The sequence below is a fragment of the Trachurus japonicus genome, chromosome 9 (assembly GCF_045865225.1).
Source record: "Trachurus japonicus isolate A0001 chromosome 9, Traja_1.0".
Taxonomy (NCBI): domain Eukaryota; kingdom Metazoa; phylum Chordata; class Actinopteri; order Carangiformes; family Carangidae; genus Trachurus; species Trachurus japonicus.
Genome location: NC_140915.1, coordinates 14,558,668 through 14,585,075, shown reverse-complemented (window position 1 = coordinate 14,585,075; position 26,408 = coordinate 14,558,668). Strand labels below are relative to the sequence as shown.

The 26,408-nt window shown below is 44.2% G+C and overlaps 1 protein-coding gene across 1 annotated transcript; it reads right to left on the bottom strand.

Annotated features, from left to right (window-relative positions):
- Window positions 1-10,348: 10,348 nt before the first annotated feature.
- Window positions 10,349-25,713, bottom strand: hic2 (hypermethylated in cancer 2). The gene is made up of 2 exons (XM_085786096.1): window positions 25,464-25,713; window positions 10,349-14,054 (listed from the first exon to the last, which is right to left on the bottom strand). The coding sequence occupies exon 2, from the start codon at window positions 13,974-13,976 to the stop codon at window positions 12,186-12,188; it is 1,791 nt and encodes a 596-aa protein (XP_085642222.1). The 5' UTR covers window positions 13,977-14,054; window positions 25,464-25,713; the 3' UTR covers window positions 10,349-12,185.
- Window positions 25,714-26,408: the final 695 nt, after the last annotated feature.

Sequence of the window (26,408 nt, the reverse complement as noted above, 5' to 3'; positions counted from 1 at the left end):
TGACTCATCAATTTATCATCTCCCCTTCCCCTTGGAAACAGCAGGCGACCAAACGATTTCGCCTCAAGGCTATTTAGTAGAGTTGCTGGAGGTTTTGACCCAATCACATCATCTTCATTAGAAAGTGGAGCCTGCTGCCAGCTTGTTAAAGAGATGTAGCCAGTGGCATCTGGTTCTAACACCAGCAATAGGTTGATATGAGCAGTTTTCATATTTGCTTTATTTAATTTATACAACCCTGTGATGTACAAACTGCTCCTTGGGTGTTTTAAAGTTGTTTTATCAGCTCTTGTTTCAAGGCAGAGAATAATAATTGAGATGCAGCTGAGAAAGAAAAAATGAGGTGCGCTGAAAACATCTGCATTTCCATGACAACTGGGCAGACTCCATCGGCTGATGAAGACTAAGAGAACAGCTGGCAGATAAAAAAAAAAAAGATACAGAGACTTCTTATACAAATTAAGATTCAATCACAGGCAAAATAAAAGATTTATTTCAACCAAGGTGTTAACACGTCCTTGGAGAAGCAGGAAACGTTTACTGAATGCCACTCTGGTTACGCTTAAAGAAAATCTACACTATCACTTAAAGAAAAAAAAAATAGTGGACAAAGAGTGGACAAAAGCCAAAAAGCGGAGACTGTACCACGAGGCAGGTCAGCCAAACTCTAATTCTTATTTAGCTCTGAAAATGGGATAATGATGATAATGAGTATGATTACTGAAATGGACGTCTTGGAGCACAATAATCTAAACTGTCGATCACAAAGAGGAAGAAAGGATCTGTGCATTTTTTTTTGTGTGTGCCTGTGTGTTACAGCTTACAGTACTACTCGGTAAATGAACTGGCATTAGCATGCTCTGAAAGGAGCAGAGCCGGGGTTGAAGGGAGCAGGTGAAAATCTCACTTTGAATCATTTCCCCTCCCGGTCCCTGCCATTGTTCCTGTCCTCACACATGGCAGAGGCAGAAAGAAAGGATCCTATTATTCCGGCCCAAGCCTGTTCTCCTCGTTTATCGTTTAAAGAGGGGGAAGAGAGGGGGAATATTCTGATGGAAAGCAGGGCCTCTGTGGCAGCCGAGCAGTTGTGTGCCAGCTGAAAAGACTCCACAGGCTGAAGCTGCGGCGGTGCCCACCACCTGCCGAGCTCTTTCTCCTTCATCTCTCCCTACTCTCCCTGCTTCTCTTTCTCTGCCTTTCACCGTCAAGCGCTCGGTGACTCAGCAGTCCAGGTTCAATTCAGGCAGAGGCCTCATGAAATAAAGAAAAAAAAGGGGGGGGGGGGGGGGATGGGCACAAAAAGAGAGTGAAAAGATTAATTTCTTGAGTGGGAGAGTGAAAGCGCTGAAAGAAGCAGGCAGATACATAGGTACTGTATTTTTGTTTTGCAATCGAAAGAGAAGCCTGAGTTGCACCTGGCTCTGGATTTTTTGGAGCGATTTTCAAGGACGAAGTTTATCTTAACGTCCTTCGGAAATCCACATAATTTCTGAATCTCAGCATGCAATATTTCTAGTTTGTATCTCTCATGCAGTGCACACACAGTCCGCTTCTATCTTGGCCTTGTCTTGTTGCCGTACCTGCTGCACAGGCCTTGGACATCCTCCCCATGCTCCATAAACAGACCCACTGAATTTAAGATCAGGTATTGATGCTCAGAGTGTACTCAGCCCCCATCAATACTGATGGGTTATTGATGAGGGAGTGAGTGAATCCTTGTACCGCACCATCATGAGACCAGTACTGTCAGAGAAACATCTGTGTGTGTGAGTGTGTGTGTGTGCATGATGAAATAATGAGATAGGGCTAAAGGAAGGTGTTGTCATATATACTACGTGTGCACACTCACACAGCAAAAATCAATGAAATCCCACACAAATGGAGATATATACCTTGCCTGCAGCGTTGCACTTTTGTGCCAGGACACGTGTCATCCCAGTGGGACGGGATCCACTGCACTCTTCCCCAAGGAAGAAGGGGAAGGAAGGAGGAGGGCATGGTTAACTACATGGATAGAGGGAGCGGCCCCCACGGGCAGAGGCAGGAGGATGAAAAGATGCAGCTATGAAGAAGAGATGAAGTGTTGGAACCTGGGATGAACAGGACAGATTTTCTATCAGAGGCTAAAGCAGCAGTGAATCAACATTTCCCCTGGATCTCTCCACTGCTCCACTACCAGGAGCAGCAGCATCTCATAACGCCTGTACAGACAACCTGGGGCTCAGAGGCATTAATTCAACACATTGTTAATAATTGATGTGCATCAAAACATTGGAGATATATATGCACACATGATCAGAATGTATAAATTCAACTCGTGGGTGATCCGCCATCTCTCAAGGGGGTTTTATCAGTCTGATTTGCAGGCAGCTCAACAATCAATCAAACAATATCTTTACACCAACTTTTGGACCAGTTGCAGATTATTTGCATTCGTTTTCTGTGTGCATTATGAAAAGTCACTAACTTCTACTCTTACATCTGACTGCAGAACTGGTGCAACTTTTAGCCGCATGCGTCTCTCAGACTTCTAGTTCGTCAATTTTTATGAAATCATGTTGCTTTGCCAAGCATTTCTCAGGCCCACCGAACATGAATATTTCACTTATATTTCACCTGAGCTTCATACAGCTTCAGCGACAAACCTGAATGAGCTGAGCATGTGTTAATGTTAGAATAAGTATTAAGAACCATGTATTTGTGAAGAAAATAAGGAGAGATTTCAGGGTGTGTGTGTGTGTGGTAAATAGAAAGCTAACTGTAGTTAGTTTTATGAGAAAAGGCTGGAAATGTAGGAAAACTGCACATAATCCACCTATCAGCCTCAACACTAACCAGTTAACATGTAAAATCCTTTTAACTATTATTATTTTAAAATGTGCATGTGGACAAACTGTGGTGTTGTGAGGGTTGTGTGGTCTGCTCCGCTAACCAGCTGCTGAATATATCTTTATTTTTTACTCTACACACATGCAAGTGGTATTGATTTCCTCATATAAGTCTCAGCAAGAAGGAGAAACAAACATATTTCTGAAAATGTCAAACCCTAACCCTAAACATAGACACTGACCAACGCAAGATAGACCCCTGCTTGGCTCAGCATGGAGACAAAGGGGTCATCTGGCACTGGAGATAAAGAAGGGTGTGGGTTGTGTGTGTGTTTGAGTGTGTGTGTGTGTGTGTTTGTGTTACCACTTAAAACAGACGCTGTCCATCTCCCTCGCCCACCATGGGCAGGCCAGGCATCAACTCATCCACATTCCTCAGATTATAGAGGGCCATCCCAGACGAGCAGGGGCAAGTCTGGACCCACCTGGGCAGACCCTGGTAAATTCCACTCATGCTCACAAACCCAGTGGGATAAGAAAGCTGGGAACAAGTGGGAGCATTTTCTTTTGGGAGTTTCTCTGTTTGCTCTGCAACAGATAGAATTTTATTTTTAAAAAAGCAGCGTTTGCATCAGCTCAGTTTTGTGCTTCGTGTACACCGTGTAAAGCCAGAACAGATGTGAACATGGACAGTGGTGGACAGTAACAGAGTAAACTTACTCCAGAGGATTTGCACTTTACTTGAGTATTAGATTTCTTACTTATTACTCTTACTTGAATACATTTCCAAGACAAATATTTTTACTTTTACTCGAGTTAATTTCTAGGAAGGCTGAAAAGTATTCGTTACTTTCAGGTCTGCTCTTTTTTTCTAAAATCCTATTGGACACAAGCTGTGTTTGTCAAAGAAGGAAACCCTGACCCCTAAAAGCAGCACATCAGTGCAGCTGGTTTCAAAGAGTTAATTCTCAGAAACAAGAGTTAAAAGGTCCTTAAATTCATTTAGAAAAAAATATAGTAATTCATTGATGTGAAAAATAAGAAATTTACTCTTTACTAAAAGTGAATTTAAAAGCATGTACTTTTGGATACTTAAGTACCTTTAAAAGCAAGTACTTTTTTACTCTTACTCGAGTAACATGTCGACTGAGCTACTTTTACTTGTAACAGAGTAAATTTTGACCAGTAGTATTTGTACTCTTACTCAAGTACTGGGGTCGAGTACTCTGTCCATCTCTGAACATGGACGACCCCTGGCAGACACAACGGCAGTCCTGGTCTACGCTGTGGGTGATGTCCACGCTGTACCAACCCACCCACCCACCTACCAACCAACCAACCAACCCCCCCTCCCCTTCTGCTTTCACTATTGTGTTTGCTTGGCGCTGATGTTCAGGGAGAGAGAGAGGGGCTCAGGATGGGGGAGGGCAGGGTATAGGGCTATCGACACCGGGGCCATTGTCTCCCAGCGACCCCCCATTCAGGGTCATTTAGCATGTGACACCTCTAGGGGCACAGTGCATTACTAATGGCACACAAGAGCAATAAATGTGCCAGCTCTCTACACTCTGACCTGAGCCAGGATGATGTGAAATAAGGCCGGAGAGATAAGGGGGAAGGAAGAGAGAGGGAGGGAGAGGGAGGGGGGGAGAGAGATGTTACACACCCAAAAATTAGGAACGACGAAAGCTGCATAGGGGAACGAGAGATGGCAGGGAGAAGACGCTGAAGGAGCTCATTTACATGCCTGAGGAGGGTGTGTGCATACACTCTTTGTGGCCTAGCTATGAGTTAAGCATGTGTATATTGTAAGTGATGGGCCGGCCAGCAGCCTGCAGCCATGGGCATTCCTGCCTGGGCATCAAAAGGAGTTGGAGTCAGAGACGCTGGGAGGGGGGGAAGGGGCTGTAGCTATAGTCTGGAAAAGGCCCAGTGTTAACCACAGGACAGAGGTGGGGTTTAAACCCATAACTATAGTCAGAGGAGTTGTGTTGTGCAGTTAGCATTGATAATATTTGATGCCAGTTCAACATTTTTGCGTTTTTGTTGACTGACAGAACTATTGATCCATTCAATATGAAGCTACAGAGCTTACCTTATAGCATGAAGGCCCGGGAGCAGGGATATGGGCTGTAAATACCCCACAGCCCGTCTGTCTGCCCATCTCCTGCATCAAGATTTTTGAGGCATTTGTTGATACCACATTAGACTTTTGCAGCGTTTGCAACTTATGCAAAAATGCAACTAACTATGCAAGTTGTTGGATACACGGAGAACACTTATTAGTATGTTTTGTGGTTTTTTAAAGGAGAGTGTTCAAGGTATCATAAAGAGGACAGAAAGTCACTATCACTAAATTGCTGGTGCATCAGTGGCAAAACTGTAAAAGATGATGAAGAATCATGACGACATGACAGAAATACTACATTTTCAAGAGGAACTAGTTGACTTGTTCATTGACTGCACACAGGAATCAGCTGGAGGCAAACTGCACAAGGCAGAAATACCTGGAGTGAGAAAGTTGAAATGTGACCAAATGTGTGTCTAGGAGGGCGTTAGGGGTTATGTTTCTTTAGGTTTTTAAAAATTTTTTATGAATGTACACCAATACAGCAACAGAAAGTGTTTGTCGAAGAGATGAATACCAAACTAAGAAAAGTCACAGACAAGTCTTTGGTTTTCAATCAAGCTTTTAATGAAAAGATCATAAAATAACAGTTTATTTTTCCTCACTGCTGTACATTAAGACTGCAAGGTTGTGAGTGCTGAGGTCAGCTGTATTACACTTTTATGACACTTTGAGTTTTTTTTTGCGAGCCCCACCGCTATGCACGGCGGCGGCTCTGACCTGAATACGAGCTCTCTGAGGAGTGGAGATAAGAGAGAGAAGAGAGAGAGAGAGAGAAAGGGAGATGGAAAGAGAAAAGAGAGCTCAGTCTGGGTGCTGCCAAAAAGCCAGAAAAACAAGGTGGTGTTTGGGGCGGTGGTTAAAGAATCCCACCTTAAAATACTGGTGTGTGTGTGTGTGAGCGCAGGTTAGGTTGTGTTTGACGTCTAGACGACTGCATCTGTGTTTGCATGAGTGGAGGTGTATGCGCATGCAAGTCGGCAAGAGTGCACCTGGGTGTGTACACCTTTGCATATGAAGTGTGTTTGCCAAAGTGAGGGGAGGGGAGGGAGGGAGAGGGGAGGAGGGGGGGGAGACGTCTTAGCCTTTAATTATTTAACAGCAAAGACCCTACATGTCCATTGCAGAGCCTCTCAGCCCCACGGATCCTGATACATTATTGAGAGGCTGCTCCTGAAGAAAATGGACCAGAGAGGAAGCCTGATACATCCACTTCATGGGGCACCTCCGCTAATCAACTCTTCAAGCACTATATTTTTTTTCTTTTTAGCAGCTAATCATGTCTTTCCATTAATGTAGTGCACATCAAGGTGACACCGTGCCTTTTATATATTTATAAAACAGATGTAAATGAAAGGTTATATAAAGAAAATAAGCTGCTACAAATCCACTTTAAGAAAAAAAAAGGATATTTTGGTTTATGGATGGACGGCAAAAAAAAAAAAAAAAGAAAGAAAGTAAGAAAAGAAAATATATAAATAGTGAGATGTAATGCAATGGCAAAATAGCACATTTCTGTAAACACTGAAAGTTTTGAGGTAATTTGGTGTTTTCTTTTTTTGTTCTAGTTACTACTGCACGACATCACCGGCGGTACAGTAATAATACTGATGTGAAATGTTAAAAACGCAGCAGAGCGGATACATTAGCACCGTGCAGTAACAGAGATTAGAGAGGGTCAAAGGGCTGGAGCAGGAGTGGGGTGGCGGGGTCAGGTGTATCTGAGATAAAGCAAAGGGACAGTAAAGCTTAGACAAGTTTTTAAAGGCGCGGGAGGCCTTTTTTAAAACTGGCTTTGGTTTGGTCTGCCGAGGTAAGAGGGAGCATCTCCGTAATAACTGGACAGACGAGCCCCTCTACTATGCAAATGCCTGGAGAGGGTGGTAGTAGTAGTAGTTATAGTAACAACTGTAAACGGTGTAACAACAATAATGCCAAGAAATGAGATGGACACTTGAGTGCTTCGAGCCGAGTACAGTCTCTTGGTTGAGTTTCCTGCTTTGTATATTTATCTTTAAAGCTTTTGTAACACTGCATAATGATATGATACTTCAACAAACACACAGCAACAATGATGAGGTAAGAAGAGAAAGACAAAGAGTAAACCATCAGTTAAATGGGGAACTGATATGAGAGCGTCCGGGTACTTCCCAGAGGCTTTGAAAAAACATACAAAGTGCACTTAGTAAAGCTATCTCACCCAAGGTTTTCTAAAAAAAATCCTCCTACACGTGGAACTAACGGACACTAAAGACACGAAACGTCATTTAAAAAGAGATGGAAGAAGTGGCGAGTGGTTTTAAGACAAGAACAGTAACAATAGTCACGAGGAGAACACTACCGTTCAGAGGAGAGACGTGTTGATTATGTGCATGGTTTGTGCTGTGTGTGTGTGTCTGTCTGTGTGTTGTTATTCTCAGTGGCCTGCAGCATTGGCAACACCCAGGGAGAGCGAAGCTTGAGAAAAAGATACAGTAGCCTCCGCTCTGCACGGGCAGGTCACAGCGTCCCCGCCCGCGTCCACAGACACACACGAGGGGTTAAAGTTCAACTCCCCAGGTGTGCAGTCATTCAGTGAGAACTCAAGAACACATGGGCACAAAACACCCATCGTAGATCACATGAAATAAAAACCCTACAGACTGTCAGGTATAACTGAGAAAGAAGATATTAAATGCCATAGACCATTTTTGTTTGAGATGAAAAAAAAAAAAAAAAAAGTAGAATCAGTTCTCCCACAAAAAAGTCAACTTCACAGATTGTGGTTAATGGCTATGTATTGTGTCTCATTTTTGATTCTCAGCTTGAAATCCTTAAAAACAAAAAAACAAAAAAAAAAAGGGGGTCCTGCCTCCACCTCAGTCTCACACACTGAGCAAATTCTTTGCAGAGGTGAGGGCAGGACCAGAAATAAATACATTCATCACTGACAATAGACATTTGATAAAAAAAAAGAAAAAAAGAACACAGTCAATAAGTGTTTGCACCAACTTTGTATGAGGCCCAGCCAGCCAGAGGTTTGTGCTGCTTTTACCCACAGAACACAGGCAGCTAAAAAAAAAAAAAAAAGTCTCAAAACATCATAAAGAGCGACAACAACATTCACAGTTAAGACTCTACCAGATAAGCCTGTTTTACATGCAGTGAACAAATCAAAGCTACATTCCCCAGATAGGTTTCAAGAACCGCCAGCATAAGAGATGTACCATGTTAGTTTAAAACCACCCCAAAAAAAAAAAAAAAAAAAAAAAAAAAATCATTCAAGGATCACCCACCCACCCACTCCTACATATTAAGAGACCCAAGCAGCAGCAGAGGTAGTCCCTCAAGTGCATTTTGGGTAAACACAGAGACACAACACTGAGCTAAAGACCCTGACTAACAATGCCTTTTGATTAATACGTCAAGGATGCACTGCGCAAACCACCGTCCCCCCCTCCTCCTCCTCATCGGCTGCGGCCCCATCTGAAGACAGGCCAGAGGGCAGGGGGGACTCGGGGCGCAGGGTCACCCCCAAAGCCAGCTGGCAGAGGAGGGAGGGGGTGGGGGTGGGGGGAGCAGGGTGAAAAAAAAAATCCACACACCCCTCCTCTTCATTGAATATGCAGCAGTTCAACCCATGTTTGACGCTATGCTTTTGTTTTGGCAGCAACCTCTGTGGTAAAGCATCTTTTAGAAAAAAAAAAAAAAAAAATTACACACAAAACCACCTCTCTGACTGGCCGAGCCTCGACTGAGGTCTGTAAAACTGTAAGAGTTTATGTAAACAATGAGATAAATACATATGTTTATTTTTTTAGAGCCACACATGGTTCCATAATCATTCAAATGTGCTTTGGTTTAAAAAATAGTTTGTGGATTTGGGTATGAGCTTTTTTTTTTTTCTTCTTAGTTCTTTGTACAACTTTGCAACTATTTCTGAACATACTGTGTTACTAACTAAAATGTAGACTTGTTTCGAGCTGCCTCGCCTTTGTCAAGGCTCTTTGTGTTAGTTGAAAAAGTACCCCCCTGTTCGTCTTAAATATGAAACTAGTGTTTTGCTTTTCCCATGATTAAAATACAGAGAAATCGATACAATACTATGTCTTACAAATGTAGCTGAGAGCCTGCATTCACAGATGCAGAACAATCCCTGAAGTATTTGAATAGTAGTAGTACTAGTAGTAGTAGTAGTAGTAATAGTAGTAGTAGTAGTAGTAGTAGTATGGTCACAGTTTGGAGTTCGTAGTTTTTTTTTTCTTCGTTATGTCAAACAAGCAAGCATTCAAATGCAGCTGCAAAGTCTTCTGCAGAGATGGCTAGTGATCTTGTTGTACAAAAACACCTTTTGCATGACAGACATTACGCTGTACTGCAGTAAGTGCTGACAAGTACAATAACGTTTGAAGGCAATGCATTGTGGACTCCCTCTTAAGCTAGAAGAGGTCACAAGCAACAATGGATCAGGCGATAAATAACATGTTTGTGGTTGGGGGGGGCAGGGGGCTTGGTAGGTGGTGGGGAGTGTGAAAAATTCATAGATGTACCATGCAATCACTAAAATAAGCAACTGCTTTTTTAAAAAAAACAGCAAGACACCGACATCCAACATAACCAAGTAACAACTCTGGGAGTCCAGGACGCAGGTACCTTAAAACGGTAGTAACGTTTGTAACTGTAGCTGCATCCCTATGATAACAAACATTTCACAGACCATAACATGAGGACGAAAGAGGAATTAAAAAAAAAAAAAAAAAATCAAGAAGACAGATAAACCAACGTAATAGAGGAATGCCTATACCAAAAACTTGTAGTGAAGGTTCATGCTCCACAGTGTAACTGTTAAAAAGAGTAGATACACTGGACAGGTTTCAGTGAAACCGACAGACAACAGAGGGGCCATTCCCAACTCATGGTTGCTTTTCTGATGAGGTAAAGCTTTTTAGAGGTTTCAAATAAATTATAAAAAAAAAACCCAAAAATCATTCTGTGATATAATGAAATACAATCAGGAACAGAAGGATGCTGCAGGAGACCGATGAGTTGTTCAGCTGTCCAGTGCATCTCTGCTTCTCCCTTCTTATTACAAGTTTTCACAAGTCTGGCTCAAAAAAAAAAAAAAAAAAAAAAACCCAAAACATAACAAAAAAAAAAAAAAAAAATCAACTAACAAGCAACTTGAACTTCACATTAAAATTCTGATTATAATTCCTATCTTTTTTTTCTTTTTCTTTTTTTGGTCTGAACAGAACACATACAATGTCATCAGTCCTGTTTTTTAAAGTCAGGGAATATAAAGTGATAAGGACTCTGGAAACAAAAGAGAAGGAACCAAAAAAAAACGAACAAACAAAAAACATGTATGGGGAACATGTTTTTAAACTTTACCAGTTTTGGTTAGGTGGTAAAGTTTACATTATACCGGCCCACCAATCAGCACAAGCTTTCCTTGCAAACCACAAGAACCTTCCTCAGTATCAGAGTCATTGGCCAAAACTCCATCAAAAGAGTGGATTTCTTTGTCTGGACTTAGAATATAATTCATAATATGTTTTATACAGCAAAAAGAAAATCAAAAGTGAAATAATTTAGTACGCTATATATCTTAAGTACATCTTTTTTTTTTAAAACTTTGGTTATGAACTTGTCTAGCAATGTTTGTTAGTTAGCTCTGTTCTCCTCAACATTCATAAGATCTTTGGAACACTATACATCTAAACTAACTAACTAACCAACCACTATTTGCTCCAGGCAGAAGCTACAGTACACTTTGAGGTGGGGGCCACACTGAGCAGGGCCCCCGAAAAGCTATATTTGACAAGTACAAACAACAGCTAAAACAATATTAATGTGTAAAATCTATGAGCATTTAAAAAAAAAAAAAAAAAAAGGAAAAAACAAAAAAACAAAACCTGTGTTGAGAGATGGGCAGGTTAAAGCATCAGGTGAAACGTTACCATAATCTACACACTTTTTACAATTAATTACATAGGAACTTTCAACTAATCAACATAGAGTTCATAAGAGTAATCAGAGGTAGCGAGGTCACAAGCCTATATAAATAGACTTTTCTTTTTTCTGAGGGGAGGAAAGCTATACAGACAAAAAAATAAACGTACCCACTGAACGTAATGTCCAGTCTAAAAACACCCTCTTTTTACCACCCATCCCATCCCACCCCACCCCCACCCCACCCCGCCCGGCCCAACCCACTGCAACCCAAATCCCTCCCCTCCACAAGAAAAATCCCCAAGACCTTCCAGTTTAAACATTCACTGAAACATTACAAGTTCTTTAAGTAAAACAAAGTACCTCGAAGGGGTTCGTCTTTCCAACCAGGAGTCATTCCTGGAAGCACTAGCAGGCAAAACCGAAAGTAATGTTTAAAAACAAATCCTCTTTTTTTTTGCGACCGTAAACAGCTGCACAGAGGACTTTTGAGTATTTGTCGTTTGTAAAAACTTAAAACTTAATCCAATGTCATCATCATCCCACCATGAACCTTCTGTCGGGACTTTCAGTTAAAGCATGGAGATGGTCCCAAACCCAGTTATCCCTCCTCTTACGTACAGAGAGCCCCATCACCAACCGTAACAAAGGATATAAAGCTGTCAGGGTTAAAAATAATCTTTTTGCTGAATTATTGCCAGTATTTGTTTGCACGTGGTTTTTGGTCAAAATAGCACTGGAGTACAGAGTGGACTCTCAAGTTAATCTGTTTGAGGAACAATCTGAAAAACTCAAAGACTCAATGCTCATAAAAGGTAGAAGAGAGGAAGGCTGCCGAGGGGAGGGGAAGGGGGAGTAGGGGAGGGGGTTGGGTGGGGGCTTGACATTATATTAGTACCCACATTCACATTTGACAGACTTTCAACGCAGACCAGAAGTCATGCCACTCCACCACACCATGGCTTCGTGACTTTGGAGAGTGACAGGAGTAAAATCGTCCCCCCTAGAACTCCTGAGAGGTGAGCAGACAATAGAAACGATGACCCCGTCCTTGCATCGACAAGATCCCACCGTCACCAAGAAGAGCCCACTGTGGCAAAAACAGCAACATCATTCACTTTGCCCGGGGCGTAGTAAACTGGAATTCATATGTAGAACTATATGTGTGTGTCTGCGTGTGAACGTGTTCGTGTGCGTTTCTTTGCTTTTTTGAGATGGAAAAAAAAAAAAAAAAAAAAAAGGTGGAGAATTTTTAAAAATTCTTTTCTATTCCCAGAGTTCTTTGGCTTGATGCATTTCTATGAGGGTGAGGTGTGCATTCTCAGGTGACTGATGAGGTTGCGCTGCTGGGTAAACTTCCCCCCGCATAGCTGGCATTCGTACGGCTTCTCCCCAGAGTGGACACGCATGTGCTCTGTCAGACGGTACTGGCGTGTGAAGCGCATGCCACACTCCTCGCATGCAAACGGCTTGAGGCCGAGGTGGCTGCGCATATGGCGTGTCATGGTGCCCCTCTGGGTGAACATTTTGCCGCAGATGTTGCAGGGAAAGGGCCTGGTCAGCCAGTGGCTCTTTTCGTGTTGTCTCAGCGTCGCCGGGTCTTTGTAGCTCTTGCTGCAGACTGTGCACTTGAACGGACGCGTTTCCGAGCCGAAGTTGGAGGGTCCGACGGGGGCGGACAGGTCCTCGGCCTCCTCCTCGTCCTCCTCCTTCACGAAGGTCCCCCCCTCCTCTTTGATGTAGAGCTCGTCCTCGGTGTGCGTCTCCACGTGAGCGTTGAGCTGCTCGGAGCTGGGGAAGCCCTTGCCGCAGGGGATGCACACGTAGAGGTTGTCTCCGAACGCCGGCTCGAAACCCTCCTGCCTGTAGACGTAGTTGGCGCTGTGTCCCCCTCCTCCTCCTCCTCCTCCCGTCCCCCCACCGCCGCCACCACCACCTCCTCCGGCGCTCTCTCCGTCGCTCTGGCCGCTCTCTTCGCTGTGGTCCTGGCCGTTCTCTCCCGCGTCGTCTTCGTCTTTACACTGGAAGGACTTATCGGAGGTGAAGCTGCCGCCGCTGCCCCCGCCGACCCCGGAGGCGCGGCCGTCTTTAGGACCCACGATCACCCCGTTGACCAGCGGCCTGTCGTGATCTTCGGACTTCAACCCCGACGCCTCTCTCTTGGGCCATTCGTTCTTGCGAGAAACCTGCCGAGATCTCTTCTGGGGCGGGGGCCCGTCCGGCTGGTTCTGGTTTTCCTCCGAGGTTTTAGACGAGGAGTTGAGCTCCGTGGTTTCCGCGTCTCCGCCCGGTAGCGGGGTCGAGGAGTCGTCCAGCGAGGCACTGTTGGTTGTGGATACTGAGGCAGATTGAGGGGATTCTTGGGAGTTGCTGTGTGGGCTGAGGGCGTCGGTGGCCGTGCCCGCAGACGGAGGAGGGCTCTTCTTGGACAGATCCAGTCCGAGGTCTGGCTCTCCGGCGCTTCCTCCGCTGCTGAGGTTACCGTTACTGCTGCTGCCGTTGCCCCCGGTCCCGTTGTTCTTCCCGGAGCTGCCGACAAACATCTCATCGTCCGAGAGCTTGTCCCGAAGGCCTTCGTCCGGCTGTGGCTGGTCGGCGTCGGAAGGGGTCGGAGGATAGTGGTTGTTGGGGCCGGCGGGGGTCGAGGAGGAAAGGCGCTGGTTGTTGAGGCGTAAGCGGCTGAGGGGACCGGGAGTGGAGGGTTTACCTGGCAGGGGTTTCCCGCCACTGCGCTTGAGCTTCTTTCTGCACAGAGCAGCGAGGTCGTGGAGCTGGAGGTAGCTGGCTGCGGTTAAGAGGGCACTGAAGTTCTGCTCGCTGCTCTGCTCTGACGAGGACAGGAGCTTCCCGGTGTAGATGAAGTCCAGAACTTGTCTGAATACAGAGGGGTTTACCATCTCTGTATCAAGGTTAATGAGGTTATCGTGGAGGACCAGAGATTTGAAGTAAATGCTGCTCGCGGCCAGGATGTTCTTGTGGGCGCGGAAGAGTGCATTCTCCACCACGATGATGACATCACACAGGAAGCCCTTGGCTCTCTGCTGGTTGAGTTGCAGCAGCAGGTGTTTGGCATGATTTGGCAGTTCCATTTCCACCTTCCGTCTTTCCTTCTCTCTCTTTCTCTCTCTCTCTCACTCTCTCTCTTCCTACACGAGCACCACCTGAAGCTGTGAGAGAAAAAAAAAGAAAAGAAGAGGAGAAAGTCAGTGTTTTACGTTGTAGACAAGAAGAAACATTACACTGATGACTGATAATGACAGGTTGCAGAGTAAATAAATGAAAGAGCAGCGGTCTTTAAAGCAGAAGTAAGCGATCCGTTCGTTTTGGCTAACTTCCTATCAGCCGATGGAGTTAGCAGTCCCCGCCCTCGTCCCTACGTCACCACATTCACGCGCATCCCTTGGCTGCACACACAGAGAGGACCGCCCCTTTATGCCGTTCTCTCTCCTCATTGGATAAAGGTTGTAGGATACAAGGAAAGTTTTCGCCTCGGCTTACAGCAGAGCAGAGTGACTGACAGACCCGTGTTTCAGACCAAACACTCTATGTAAGTGATTGCTGTTGGAAGATATAACTATTTAAGACTTATATTAACACAAATATTCCGCTTACTTCTGCTTTAACAAACAATACAATAGGTTTCCACACCCGAATCGGCAATTTATGAGAAAAAGTAAATAAAGGACAAGGGAGGAATTTAAATTAGTTTGGTCAATGCAAAGGATTGGTAGAAAAACGAAGCTTGCATTGGTCAAACTCGGTATACTCAGTAGTTTTGTTGCAGCCTTCAGTAGGATTAAAGCCCAATAGAGGTTTAAAAAAAGGACAACTCCAATACTTGCATGTCTGTCATGTGCAACAATTAAACTGCATGTGTTATGACACCCACTGTGAGCACATCAATCTAAGCTTTTAGCTCTCTCAGGGAAATTGGCAAACTGTTAGCACAGCATGCCACATAATCACACGGCAGCTTAGAAACTGGAACCCTCCCCTCCCTCTCATCTTCCTTTTTAAACAAATTGCAACCCCTGCATGGATCAAGTTCTGATTGTGCACATTGCCACAGTTCTGGCACAAAAGCCACCAGGGCGGAGGGAGCACAAAGGCTAAAGTAACTACTTCTCTCTGAGATGCCTCCTCTCAGCTCCTCTTCCCTATCTCTGCGGAGTAACTCTAGTTTCGATGGGGTGCCCTCTTTGGAGACTCGTCTCTATTAGGTCATGGTAATGTCAGCCCTGCCCCATTGTCTCGGGGTGGGGGGTCGGTGGCACAGCAGGGCCGGGGGGAGAGATTAGGTGACACCTGAGCAGGTAAAACTACACAGGAGCTGGGGCAGAAGAGAGGGGAGGAGGGGGGGTGTGGCTCAAAGACAAGGACACTACCACCTGATCCTCCAGAGAGGCCCTCGTTTATGGAATTAGGGCAGATGAATCTCATTCGCTGTTAAACTACATACTGATGACCCGTTACATACCACAGTGCCCCACTTCTGTGGTGACACTGAAAACACAAAAAGTTTGCAGCAAGTTAAATGCATGTGATCAGCCGAACCCAGTGGTGGACAGTAACAGAGTAAATTTACTTGAGTACTGTACCTAAGTACATATCCAGAGGATTTGTACTTTACTTGAGTATTAGATTTCTTTGGTACTTATTACTCTTACTTGAATACAAGACAAGACTAATATTTTTACTTTTACTCAAGTTAATTTCTAGGAAGGCTGAAAAGTACTAGTTACCTTCAGGTCTGCTCTTTTTTTTTTCTAAATTACTATTGGACAAAACGTGAAAATGACAATTGCTGTCCTCTTATGATCCCATTCATTTGATTTGTTTTTATAGGTGTTTCTGCAGTTTTATATAACATTGTGGTTCTAAAAGCAGCACATCAGTGCAGGTGGTTTCAAAGAGTTAATTCTCAGAAACAAGTTAAAAGGTCCTTAAATTCATTTAGACAAAATTATAGTAATTCATTGATGTGAAAAATAAGAAATTTACTCTTACTTTTACTTAAAATAAATTTAAAAGCATGTACTTTTGGATACTTAAGTACCTTTAAAAGCAAGTACTTTTTTACTCTTACTCGAGTAACATGTCGACTGAGCTACTTTTACTTGTAACGGAGTAAATTTTGACCAGTAGTATTTGTACTCTTACTCAAGTACTGGGGCAGAGTACTCTGTCCATCTCTGGCCGAACCACAGGTCAAGTACATGAACAGCGGTAATGTGGTTTAGTCCCGGCAGCTCGGCCTATCCCTGACTCAAGCCCATGCTGGGAAAATGGACACATCTTTAATGCCCCCTGATCAGAGCGGGATATACCGTATTACAGGAGATTATACAGTAATGCAGAGAAATGTTTAGCTCAGGCCATAAATACATATGAAAATGTGCCATCTCAACCCAGTGCCAATTTAGAGATTTACTGAAGAAAAAAAAAACAAACGTATTTCATAATATGCAGCAAGAAAGAAGGGAGTGGTTCCTCAACTGAGCTGGAGTGAGAAAAGCACCAAGCCTGCAGGCAAAAGACACAAAACTGAGCATTGTTTATCCATCCGTACATGAACTGATGAAGCCTCTTGGATGAGAGGTGAAACGTCTTCCTAGACAAATAACTAAGTCCAGTTGCTTTCGATTTAACCTCCTTTGAAATTTATCCAAAACTGTGTCGCTGATAAAAGGTTCTTGTGAAAGCAAAGTGTATCAGGCCAAAGTCGTTTACAGTACATTTTCCTTTTTTGGAACACTAACCAAGATTAAGTGAATAATGTAGAGCAGCATCACCATGTATTTAGGTCCATCAGCTCCTATGACCACTGAGTTCAGCAAGATTATGTCAGATCTGTGTAGCCTACTTCATCTAGCAATCTAAAATTTGGAGTACAACAATGACAGTCTGCGCCGCAATCATCTCCAAAAACAAAGCCTCAAATACACTGACAGTTAATCTCCTCAATCACTACACAGACTCTGATGAGAAACCACAAAAAAAAAAACCTGAAGACAGTGACAGCACAGCACAGGACGGGATTGTTAGATCTTGGTGCCAAGACCAATGCAGGGCTGGAGAAGAGTGAACATTGTGCAAGATCAACAATAAGTGAGGGGAGAATTTGTAAGTTAGAGTTGGTTTGCTTGATGTATCTGTGGGAACAACAGTCTGGCTAGCTGATACAATCAGCTGGAGTGATCATTACTCTGAGGTCCAGGCCTGGGCTTGCCTCCTCTGCTTTGACACTTCCACTCATGGTCTTCTTCTTCCCCTCCCCCGTCTCTCGCTCTCTCTCTATCCTCCCACCTTCACCAACCTCTCACCGGGCATGCAGACACAACCCAACACAACCCAACCGTGCGAACTGTTTTTACCGTCATAAATGAGCCATTCTGGAAAAACCCAGATCTGCGGTTGAGTGTGCTACACTACGGGGGCATATGGTTCCTCAGCCCCCAGCGGGGAGGCGGCGGTGGTGAGGGAGAAGAGGGCCGCTGCATGGAGAAGGAAGGGCCTCTGCTACGATGCCAACCAGGAAGCCATATATCAGTCAAGTCTCTCTCTTAACATACACACACACACACACACACACACCTCTGCAGGCTTTATGGGGGGATTCAAGAGGCTTTTCCAACAGGCCGACATAAAAGGGGGCTGGGCTCTGAGTAGAGAAGCCAGCTCAGGAGGGGAAAAAAAAAAAAAAAAGAGCCATCCCCCACCCCCCTCCTCTCCTGCGTTCTCTCTCCCTCTCTCTCTCTCTCTCTCTCTCCTCCCCCCATCACCCACACAGCTACCCTCTCCCCCTGGCCCCTCCGGTGCTGTGCCGTGCCGGCTGGATTCCAGGGAGCTGCTAATGGATTACGGCTGATCTATATGCAGCTAGGGTGGGACACGTGTAGGCCCAGCTCCCCTTCCAACGGTGCTGCCCAGGAAAACAGGCTTAATACCACGGGGGGACAGATACTGTAGGTCTGCCTGGCTGCCCTGCACCATCATGGCAGCTCCATCTGTGAGTGAGTGCATGCATGGCACTCTCCTGTTCAGTTTCTACGTAGAAACATTGCCAATATCGTAATGAGGCCGTTATCCTGTTCCAGCATCCCCCAAGTCTTACAGTTACGGTGCAAAGGCAAGGGGATGGATGAACCGTTAGAAAGACGATACTGCTGCTACAACTGCTAGAATGATGTTTCCAGTATGCAGGATGACTAGTTTATTATGTATGTTATGTTAGGTGGCGAGCAGCAGCATTTCCAGCAGGATTGAATTCCTGTTTTTTTTTTTTCTCTGAGCCCTCTGCAAAGGCTGACAGGGAGGTTGAGAGATGGCGAGAAAGCCGGTCAAGGAGGTGCTGTGAGAAACAAGACTTTGCTCAAACCAAATATGGCACCACATACCAGCCGAAGCCAGCAGCAGCAGCAGCAGCAGCGCTATGGGCTCGGACTGCAGACCAGGGTAGATGTTGCCCTTCAAGCATGGCCACGGGATCAACTTACCTTGCCTGCAGTGTTAACCTTTTCAAAAACTGACTGCGGCTTACGGTAATGATAGAGAGGCCAACTGCATTTTAAAAAACACAGCAACCTACTGTTTGGCCTCAACCTTGACTTGTTTCAAGAGGCTGCTGATGTGGAGATAAGCAGACAGGGATGTTTACACGGACTTGACAGACATGATCGGGATAACATAGTATCCATGTGCTGATCCTGGACTGGAAACTATAGTCAGTATATCCAAGTGCCCCCCAGCAGTGAATTAATGCCGGTCTCTGTCTAAATTAAATTGGTTACACCAGAGATCTGGATGATCTGGCTTTACTTCATTTACTGCTGCCCGTCATTGCATCCTCTTTTTTTTTTTTTCCCAAGGAGTTTATGGATTAAACAGCGAGCTAGTAAACCTTTCAGAGTCAGCGTTCATGCGGCGAAGGTGACTGAGAGAGCAGTGGGCTGTGGCACTAATCTCCTGAACAGAGGGTAGAGAGCCCAGGAGAGAGGGCAGAGGTGAGGCAAAGTCCTGTGGCGCAATAACAAAACACACCCTACTACTGTGAAAGGTCATCAGCTAACAACCAATAGAAAGCATAGCAGGACCAGAGAAGGATTTTAAAAAACATATTCAACCTGAGCTTTACAGCGGGGTTATCTTTTACACCTTTCCCTTCAAACAATAATACAGTAACGGCTGTAAAACTGCGAGGATGGTCCCACCACTGTGCAGGGGCTGATGGGGTGGGGGGCTGGACGTGCAGGTAAGGACTTTTGTAAGCACAAAGAGAAAAGGAGCTAATCATGTACCCAAGCAAAGGGCCTCAGTGTGTGTGCACACTCAGACAGTGCTCTTAAACACATGCACACAGCACACACACACACACACACACACACCCACACCCGGAGAGTATACTGGTGGGCAGGGGGAGTGGGGGAGGGGCTAGGGGGATGGTACAAAGCCAGTTTGAAATACAAACACTGAGCAACCACCTCTGAGCCATTTCAACATGGCTGACACTGCTGCTGCATGGGTAAGGTTGATCCAAGCAGGACTCATGGGTACTGCAATTATCCGAGTTTCAGTTCTCTGGTGTGCAAAAAAAAAAGAAAAAGAGGATGGCTCGCAGTACAATGAGGAGATTAAAGAGAACAGCTGTGCTTTTCAGCTAACCCACTCCGCGTGTTCTTTTTCACCTGTGTAATATCTGCTGCGTCTGAGGAAACACCACACACCTCTCTCTAATGATTCCACTTTTAAGACAATCAGGCGAAGGCAGCACATTTGAGAACGCTGTAGTGGAATACAAGCAGGTAAATGCAGGTGGTCTGTGTGTGTAATTATGGTGGCGGATCTTTTCCTTTTCACCCCCTCTAGAGTATATTTCTGGGAGACACAGACAAAATTTTCATACTGCGTGCATGTTTTACAGAGAGTCTACTATTCAGCGGTGGAAAGCAGCTTACTTATCTCTATTTTAATCATCAGAGTTCGGGTTGGTTACAAGGATGCACTTATACGAGCAATGACGTTTCCTTTCATCTGCCACGCTGCTGCCAAAGCGATACTTTTCCCTGTCTGAGGTCTTTGTCATACACATACACATGCATGTGCAAGTAAGAAGCCTGTTAAGTGTTCACATGGCACGGAAATCAGGTTTCTCCAGCTGTTAACGAGGCTTTCTCTTAATCCCTTTCCTCGTTTACAAGGAAACCAGTTTTTTGTGTTTTCATAATCTTCCAGAAAATAGGCTACTGAATAAAGTTAACAATGTGTTTTTTTAAATGCACTAGGCATGAACCAATTTAAGTTTAATCCTAGATTTTTGTGTAGTCTTATGCATTGAATCAAAACATACAATGTCTCCAATATAGTATAGAGATAAACAGAGCTATTCAGCCAGATGTCATGTAGAGCAGAATATGCAGGTTTTTTTTTTTTTTGTTCAAACCAGAGACTGCAGAGGGTGAAATAATAAGTGAAATCACCTGCTGTGGTCTTTGCTTGAAATAAAAACCTGCCTACACTTGTGTCTCTGTGGCAAACGGATGAATAGTTCTGATGCAGAGCATCTGCTGGAATTCTGGACGTTGATCCAATTCTAGTTATAATCTCTTCAGAGAAGCCGCAGGCGAGACGTCCTGCTGTACAAAAGCTGAAAAACATTTGGACAAGAGGTAAAGGCTGATCTTTCCTGTCTTAGAAACATGGATTTCTGCCGCATTGTTGGATATAAATGCTAGTGAACAGGTGCATGACCCTCATGCTGCACGGCTGAGGGCTGAAGTACGTGAATTACAGTAGCCCCGCTGCAGTCTGGGTAGAGCCCTTCCAATTAAGACTAATTTTCTGTCAGGCAGTTCAGCCATGTTGCAGACAAACAGGTCCTGCCCAGGGTGCAGTGGAATGAAAAGAGCCCCATCCATTTCTTCACAGGAGGGGGTCAATGGTTGCTGTGTACCCCAGATGTGCCAGTGCTGTGCAGCAAGAGAAGAAAAAGGCAAGACTCTGTCTCTCTGTCACACACACACAAGCACACAAAACCTCTTACATGCTCACAACTCCACCTGTAATCAAACCCATGGGTGTATTTCTGTGCATGCCTGTCTAAATAACACCTTTTTCATCTAAAGGATTTTCTTTTTTTTTTTGCACCAGGGCATTAACACCAGTGAAATGACAGGAAAAGATTTTTTCTTAAGATTTTCCTCATGTAAAGAAGGCAGTAGTGTGAGTCTTAACCCCTTTTCCTGCATCACAACTAAACAACAGGTCATGAATGAATGTGTTCTGCGGTGTGCATGTCGGCCACAGGTAATACTAGACACTAAAGCCACAGCCAAGTCTTGAGGGAGTAACAGGTATACAAGTATACTCTGTCCTGCATGCAAAAATAGCACACACGCCCAAAACTTTCCCAAATCCCCCCCTCCTGTCGTGTTTATTGTTGTGACAGTGCTGGATACAGCTGCCTGAACTGGGCTTCACTTAATTCGTGTCAATATTATCCAATTAGCATGCACAAATTTGATGTCATGATTTAATAAGAAGATATCACATTACAAAAACAGACAGGGCAGAATATCAGATCCGTGGATAGCTAAAGGTATGCGAACATTTTCCCTGTTAACATCCAGATAGTCCCTGCTATAAAGATACCCAGAAAAATGTCTAGTCCTATAGTAGCCTACTTTCCGGTTGTTATGGAGATGACTAATGGCCGATATTAATTCTATTTAAATGACATCTTTAACACGTAGTTTGCAGAATGTGGGCTTGAATACTTTGCTTTGTAGCTGTATCTGCCAAGATCCAGGAAGCACCAACATAATGGGACCGGGTGGAATTCCATGCATGGTATACATGGCCTGTCCTATGCATTTCCTGGTTTGACATAGACATAATTTTAAGTCTAAAAGTCTACTGTCCTATTCCTTAGTGAATATGTATATACTTTAACAAAGGGTTACAGATTCATATATGAATTCATGGCTTCTTCCAGCATGTTTGGACCTTCTCAAAAATAGCAGAATTACGCAGTTTCTTTCTTTCTTTCTTTCTGGCTGCCATGGGTTTATATACAAGTGTGCATCTCAGCGTCATCTATGCTGCATTGCATTTTGTGGCTCAGTTGCTGCATCCAAAGTGTCCCCTGGAGAAATTAAATTAGGACTGAAAGACTGAAATGAACACTGAGACTTTCGCAGAAGACTGCCAGCAACACTAGCTCGCAGCCGACACCCACACACACACACTGAATCCAACAGCGTGTCCTCACTAAAAAAGTGAAGTAATCAAGCACTTTACTAACAAGCAAACATATGATTGGTGTGATAAACTGGCCTCTGTCTAAAGAGAATGAACTTTGCTGATGAGATAAAACCCCCTCCAGTAAAAAGTCCCACATGACCTAAGTGCCTAACACTCACGTTAAGGACAGAGGGCATGTTGGGTAAGGACAGATCCTGTATGGTCCAACGTTTTAGAGGGCTGCCAACCCCCTCCTCCTCCTCCTCCTCCTCCTCTTCCTCCTCCTCCTACTCCTCCTCCAGCCTTTACACACTGCATAACCTTCTGGCTATCAGCACTACATTCCACAGACTGTTTCTTCTTCTCAAAGACAACAACAACCCTACCCTGAGGTGCTTTAGCCACCGAACGAACCAAACTGCCCTCCAACAGCAGCACAGAGCAGAACAACAGACAGATCGCTATAGATACGACAGCCCAGCACAATCTATAAGTCCTCGTCCAACATGTCAGCAGAACATATAGCCTAAGTAACCTTCTTACTGCACTGTGCTGCCCACACACACACACGCCACAGTAAGCCATGATCACAATGTACACAGGATACTGTGTGTGCATTGGGAATGGGAAGGGACAAGAAGGGTGAGGCAAGACCAACCGGCCGATCATGAGGATCATGAGGCACACACACACACACAGACACAGAGACACACAGGCCTCAAATTACCCTCCAGGCCTCTTTTTGTAGTCCATAGTAATCAATGAAACTAGTCACACTGATCAGTTGACTTGCCTAAATTAACTAGTTTGACACTCATTACTGTGCATAATGTGTATCTGACAACATGCAGGTGGTTAGGCTTGGCAACAAAAAGAGCTTTCGGTTCATGTGTCGCTCTCATGTCTGGTGGGGGGTTTTGGTACAGATGTCATCTTTCTATACATCTGTCTCTTATTCTAAAGGAGTGGTCAGTAAAAATACATCACAGTGTCCTCAGTTCATTATTTCTGCATACCTGCGTAAGTTTGTAAAAAAAAGGACTCTGTCTTGAAAATAATGGGATCACATGAACTAAACACTCAGTACTGCCAGTCTTCAAAGCTTATTACTGTTACAGATGCAGCATTGTCACCATGCTTAAGGCCGTTCAGCCAGGAGCTCCGTTCCAGCTTTACAAGCCTCATCAAATTAGATTATGTACATGAAGTGTAAAATGCATTTAGATGTACCCGGTCAAGCCTTAAAGGTCTTTCACCAATACAGTTGAAAAGTTGAGCTAATTGTTTGGCCAATTTTTTTTTCCGAGCTGGCAGGCAGAGCAACATAAACTGCATACTTTTGACTATGCTTCGGGGTGGGTGTAACCAGCCCAAATATAATCCTATAATCTTCATATTATAGGCTACAGCACCCGTCAGCCCTGAACGGGATAAGAGGTTGTGAAAATAGATGGATTTATCTTCATGTTGTGCTAAATATATGACAAAACCCAAACACAGGTCTCTGGGGATGTCTCAGCATTTAAAAAAACAAACAAAACAACAGTGAAACTTTGCATTTGTCAACGCTGCTGACAAACTGCCTACTTTAGATGAGCCAATGCAAACAGCTGCCCTGGATATACTCAGTCTGAAGGCTAAAAACAGTTGTGTGTGATTAAGCAGCAAACATGGCTATGCAAACCCATTTTGTCACACATGACAAGAACAAAAACAGGAAATGCGTTGTGGTTAACCGACATCAAACCCACATTTTATATAGTCAGACCCGACTGGTGCTGGATGAGTGAAGACCTCTGGCCTCTGCTGGGACATGTCAAGCAACTGTGTCATTTTCAATACAAAAACTGGCACAATTACCATCTCAATACTGTCACACACACACACACAGACTGGTATCTCATTTCCATCAACCCCGATAGATCAGATATGTTTTTATCAGAATTTCATCTTGTGTACTTCAAATATTTTCCTGGTTTAAATTAAGCAATGTAAAAACAGACCTGCACAGGGACTGGAAATGTTTTCACACAACCCCCCCCCCCCCCAAAAAAAAAAAAAAAAAAAATTGGTTATACAAAAACAGCAGCCAGTCAGAGGAACCCACATTACTGACATTCCTGTGCCTTATTATCTCCATGCCCCTTGGTACTTTAACTACTCTAATCACCTGAGAAGCCAGGCTGCCTTCACACCTGAGCACATGCATTGTTTTAACAGTTACCAAAGTGATTACCCCGAGTGTCATCATCAAACATTCACCATTAAGATGCGATTTTTTAGGGGGGGCTTCATCATAACGATCATGTGCAAATGAGCATCATGCAACAATGTTTCCATAAAGCCCATGCAGGTTTGTGTCAGTGTGTAACGCAACGTTACACCCACACTGTGGCTGATCACAAAGATGGTCGATGTACAGCAGTAGCCCACCTATAGGATAGATAGAAAGACATATACAATTCCTCCGCATCCACTGAATTCCCGTTTATAAGACAACTACAGTGTAGCTGCATCCACATCGTACTGAGTAAAACCGCATGTCAATCCTGTTAAATTATTTTTTAAGCAGCCCCTACCTAAGACTAAGGTGGCTTAACCTACATATAAACAATGCAGATTACACTATAGGTATAGTCAATAATACCTCTGTGATTATCAGGGTGATTGCGCAACATACCGTGCGTAAAATCCACTGGATTCGTCCGGGATTCATTTAAACACATTAAGCGCAATTTAGTGCTACTTGAGACTAAAAAGTCAGCGTTATCATAAGGCTTACGTGCCAGTGAACGCTTTAAACGAAACCTTCACCTCATTACCTTACGTGATGCCAAACGATTCATTGTGCTAAAACGGAGAAAACGAAGGTAAAGTGTGAAAACATTGCAGCGTTTCTTTAAAGCCGCTGCGACGAGACGTTAGTGGGTCCTTTTCTGTCGCCTACTGGGCTTTGCCAGCCTGGTAATTATTTGGTACACACTCGTCCCGTGAGGCATCTCCTGTATGCCCACGACGCCGAAATAAACGCCACAACATTTTTTGCAAGCGAATTATTTAGACGGATTCGAGCACGAAGCGAGCGATAAACTCGGGCAAATCAAACGAGATCCCATCGGTTTGCCAAAGCAGGCTGGTAGAGCCGAAATAGGCACCAGCGGAGCCCCTTTTTGTTGGCACGCCGTGGAAAAAACACCACCGTAACGCCGAAAAAGCCTTGCGATCCTTGCAGCAGCTGGGAGAAAAGAAAAACACCCGATCCGATCGAAACGGACACAAAAGCAGCTCCGCGGTGCGTTTACGATCCCACCCAAAGAGAAATAATTTCTTTTAAATACCTTATTACATCGGTAGGATCGTTCTCAAGCGTTCTTTAGCCTACCATCCTCTTGCTCATCTCACAGCCTTCGGGACGCCATGTTGCAAGCTTATGACGTTAGGCTTCCTCACCCCTGACCCACATTTGAATAGAAACCAGCCCAGAGTGCAGCAGAGAAAACATCCCACTGTGGGAGGGTTTGGCCACTTTCTCAGCCCCAGGACCCCTGGCAACTTTACCTGCAAGATGGCAGAGAGAGAAAGAAAGACAAGGGGGTGGAAGGGGAGAGGGGGGGGGCGGCTGTTTATGCTCAGTTTCAAACTGTGGTTTAGGCCTTGCTCATGGTCCTGTATCATACCACTCCGCTGTGCAGGTCTGCGCTACAAAAATGAATGAGATTGTGTAATATTACGAACAATGATCATTTTTGAGTGGGTGTTGCAGAAAATTTCTCTAAAATGCATTAAAAATGTTTTTTGTTTTTGCTTTGTTTTGTTTTTTTAAAGCAAGTGTTGGGTTATGGTCGGCCGCGCTGCATGTAGACACTAAGATAAAGTGGTATCGTTGATGTGCCATAAAATGTGTTGTGCCGCAGGCAAATTAAATTATCCCATAAATGTTTCAATGTAAAAAAAAAAAAAAAAAAAACATTTGATTTTTTTTTTTTTTGCAGTTTTCATTGTGTTTCTGTATAAGACCTGGATACTATGCAAATCCAGTAAGGTATTTAATGGCATGGCCTCTTTTTAAATCACTTAGTAGTTGGACTGTTGATAGTAGCAATTAAAGACTTATCCCAATCTACGCCCATTCACCTTTCTGTATGTACCTTTACTGTTTGGTTTTGGCCTGGTTCATATAGGCTACGCAATGCCCACACACTGTTTGTTTGTTGGGGGATTTCGGGTCTTTAGTGTTGGACTATGTACTGGTCGTTTAGTGACTCATCTTCCTGGTTGGCCAG

Excerpts from the sequence above, each read along its gene's own strand:
- hic2 (XM_085786096.1), bottom strand. The coding sequence starts at position 13,976 with ATGGAACTGCCAAATCATGCCAAACACCTGCTGCTGCAACTCAACCAG.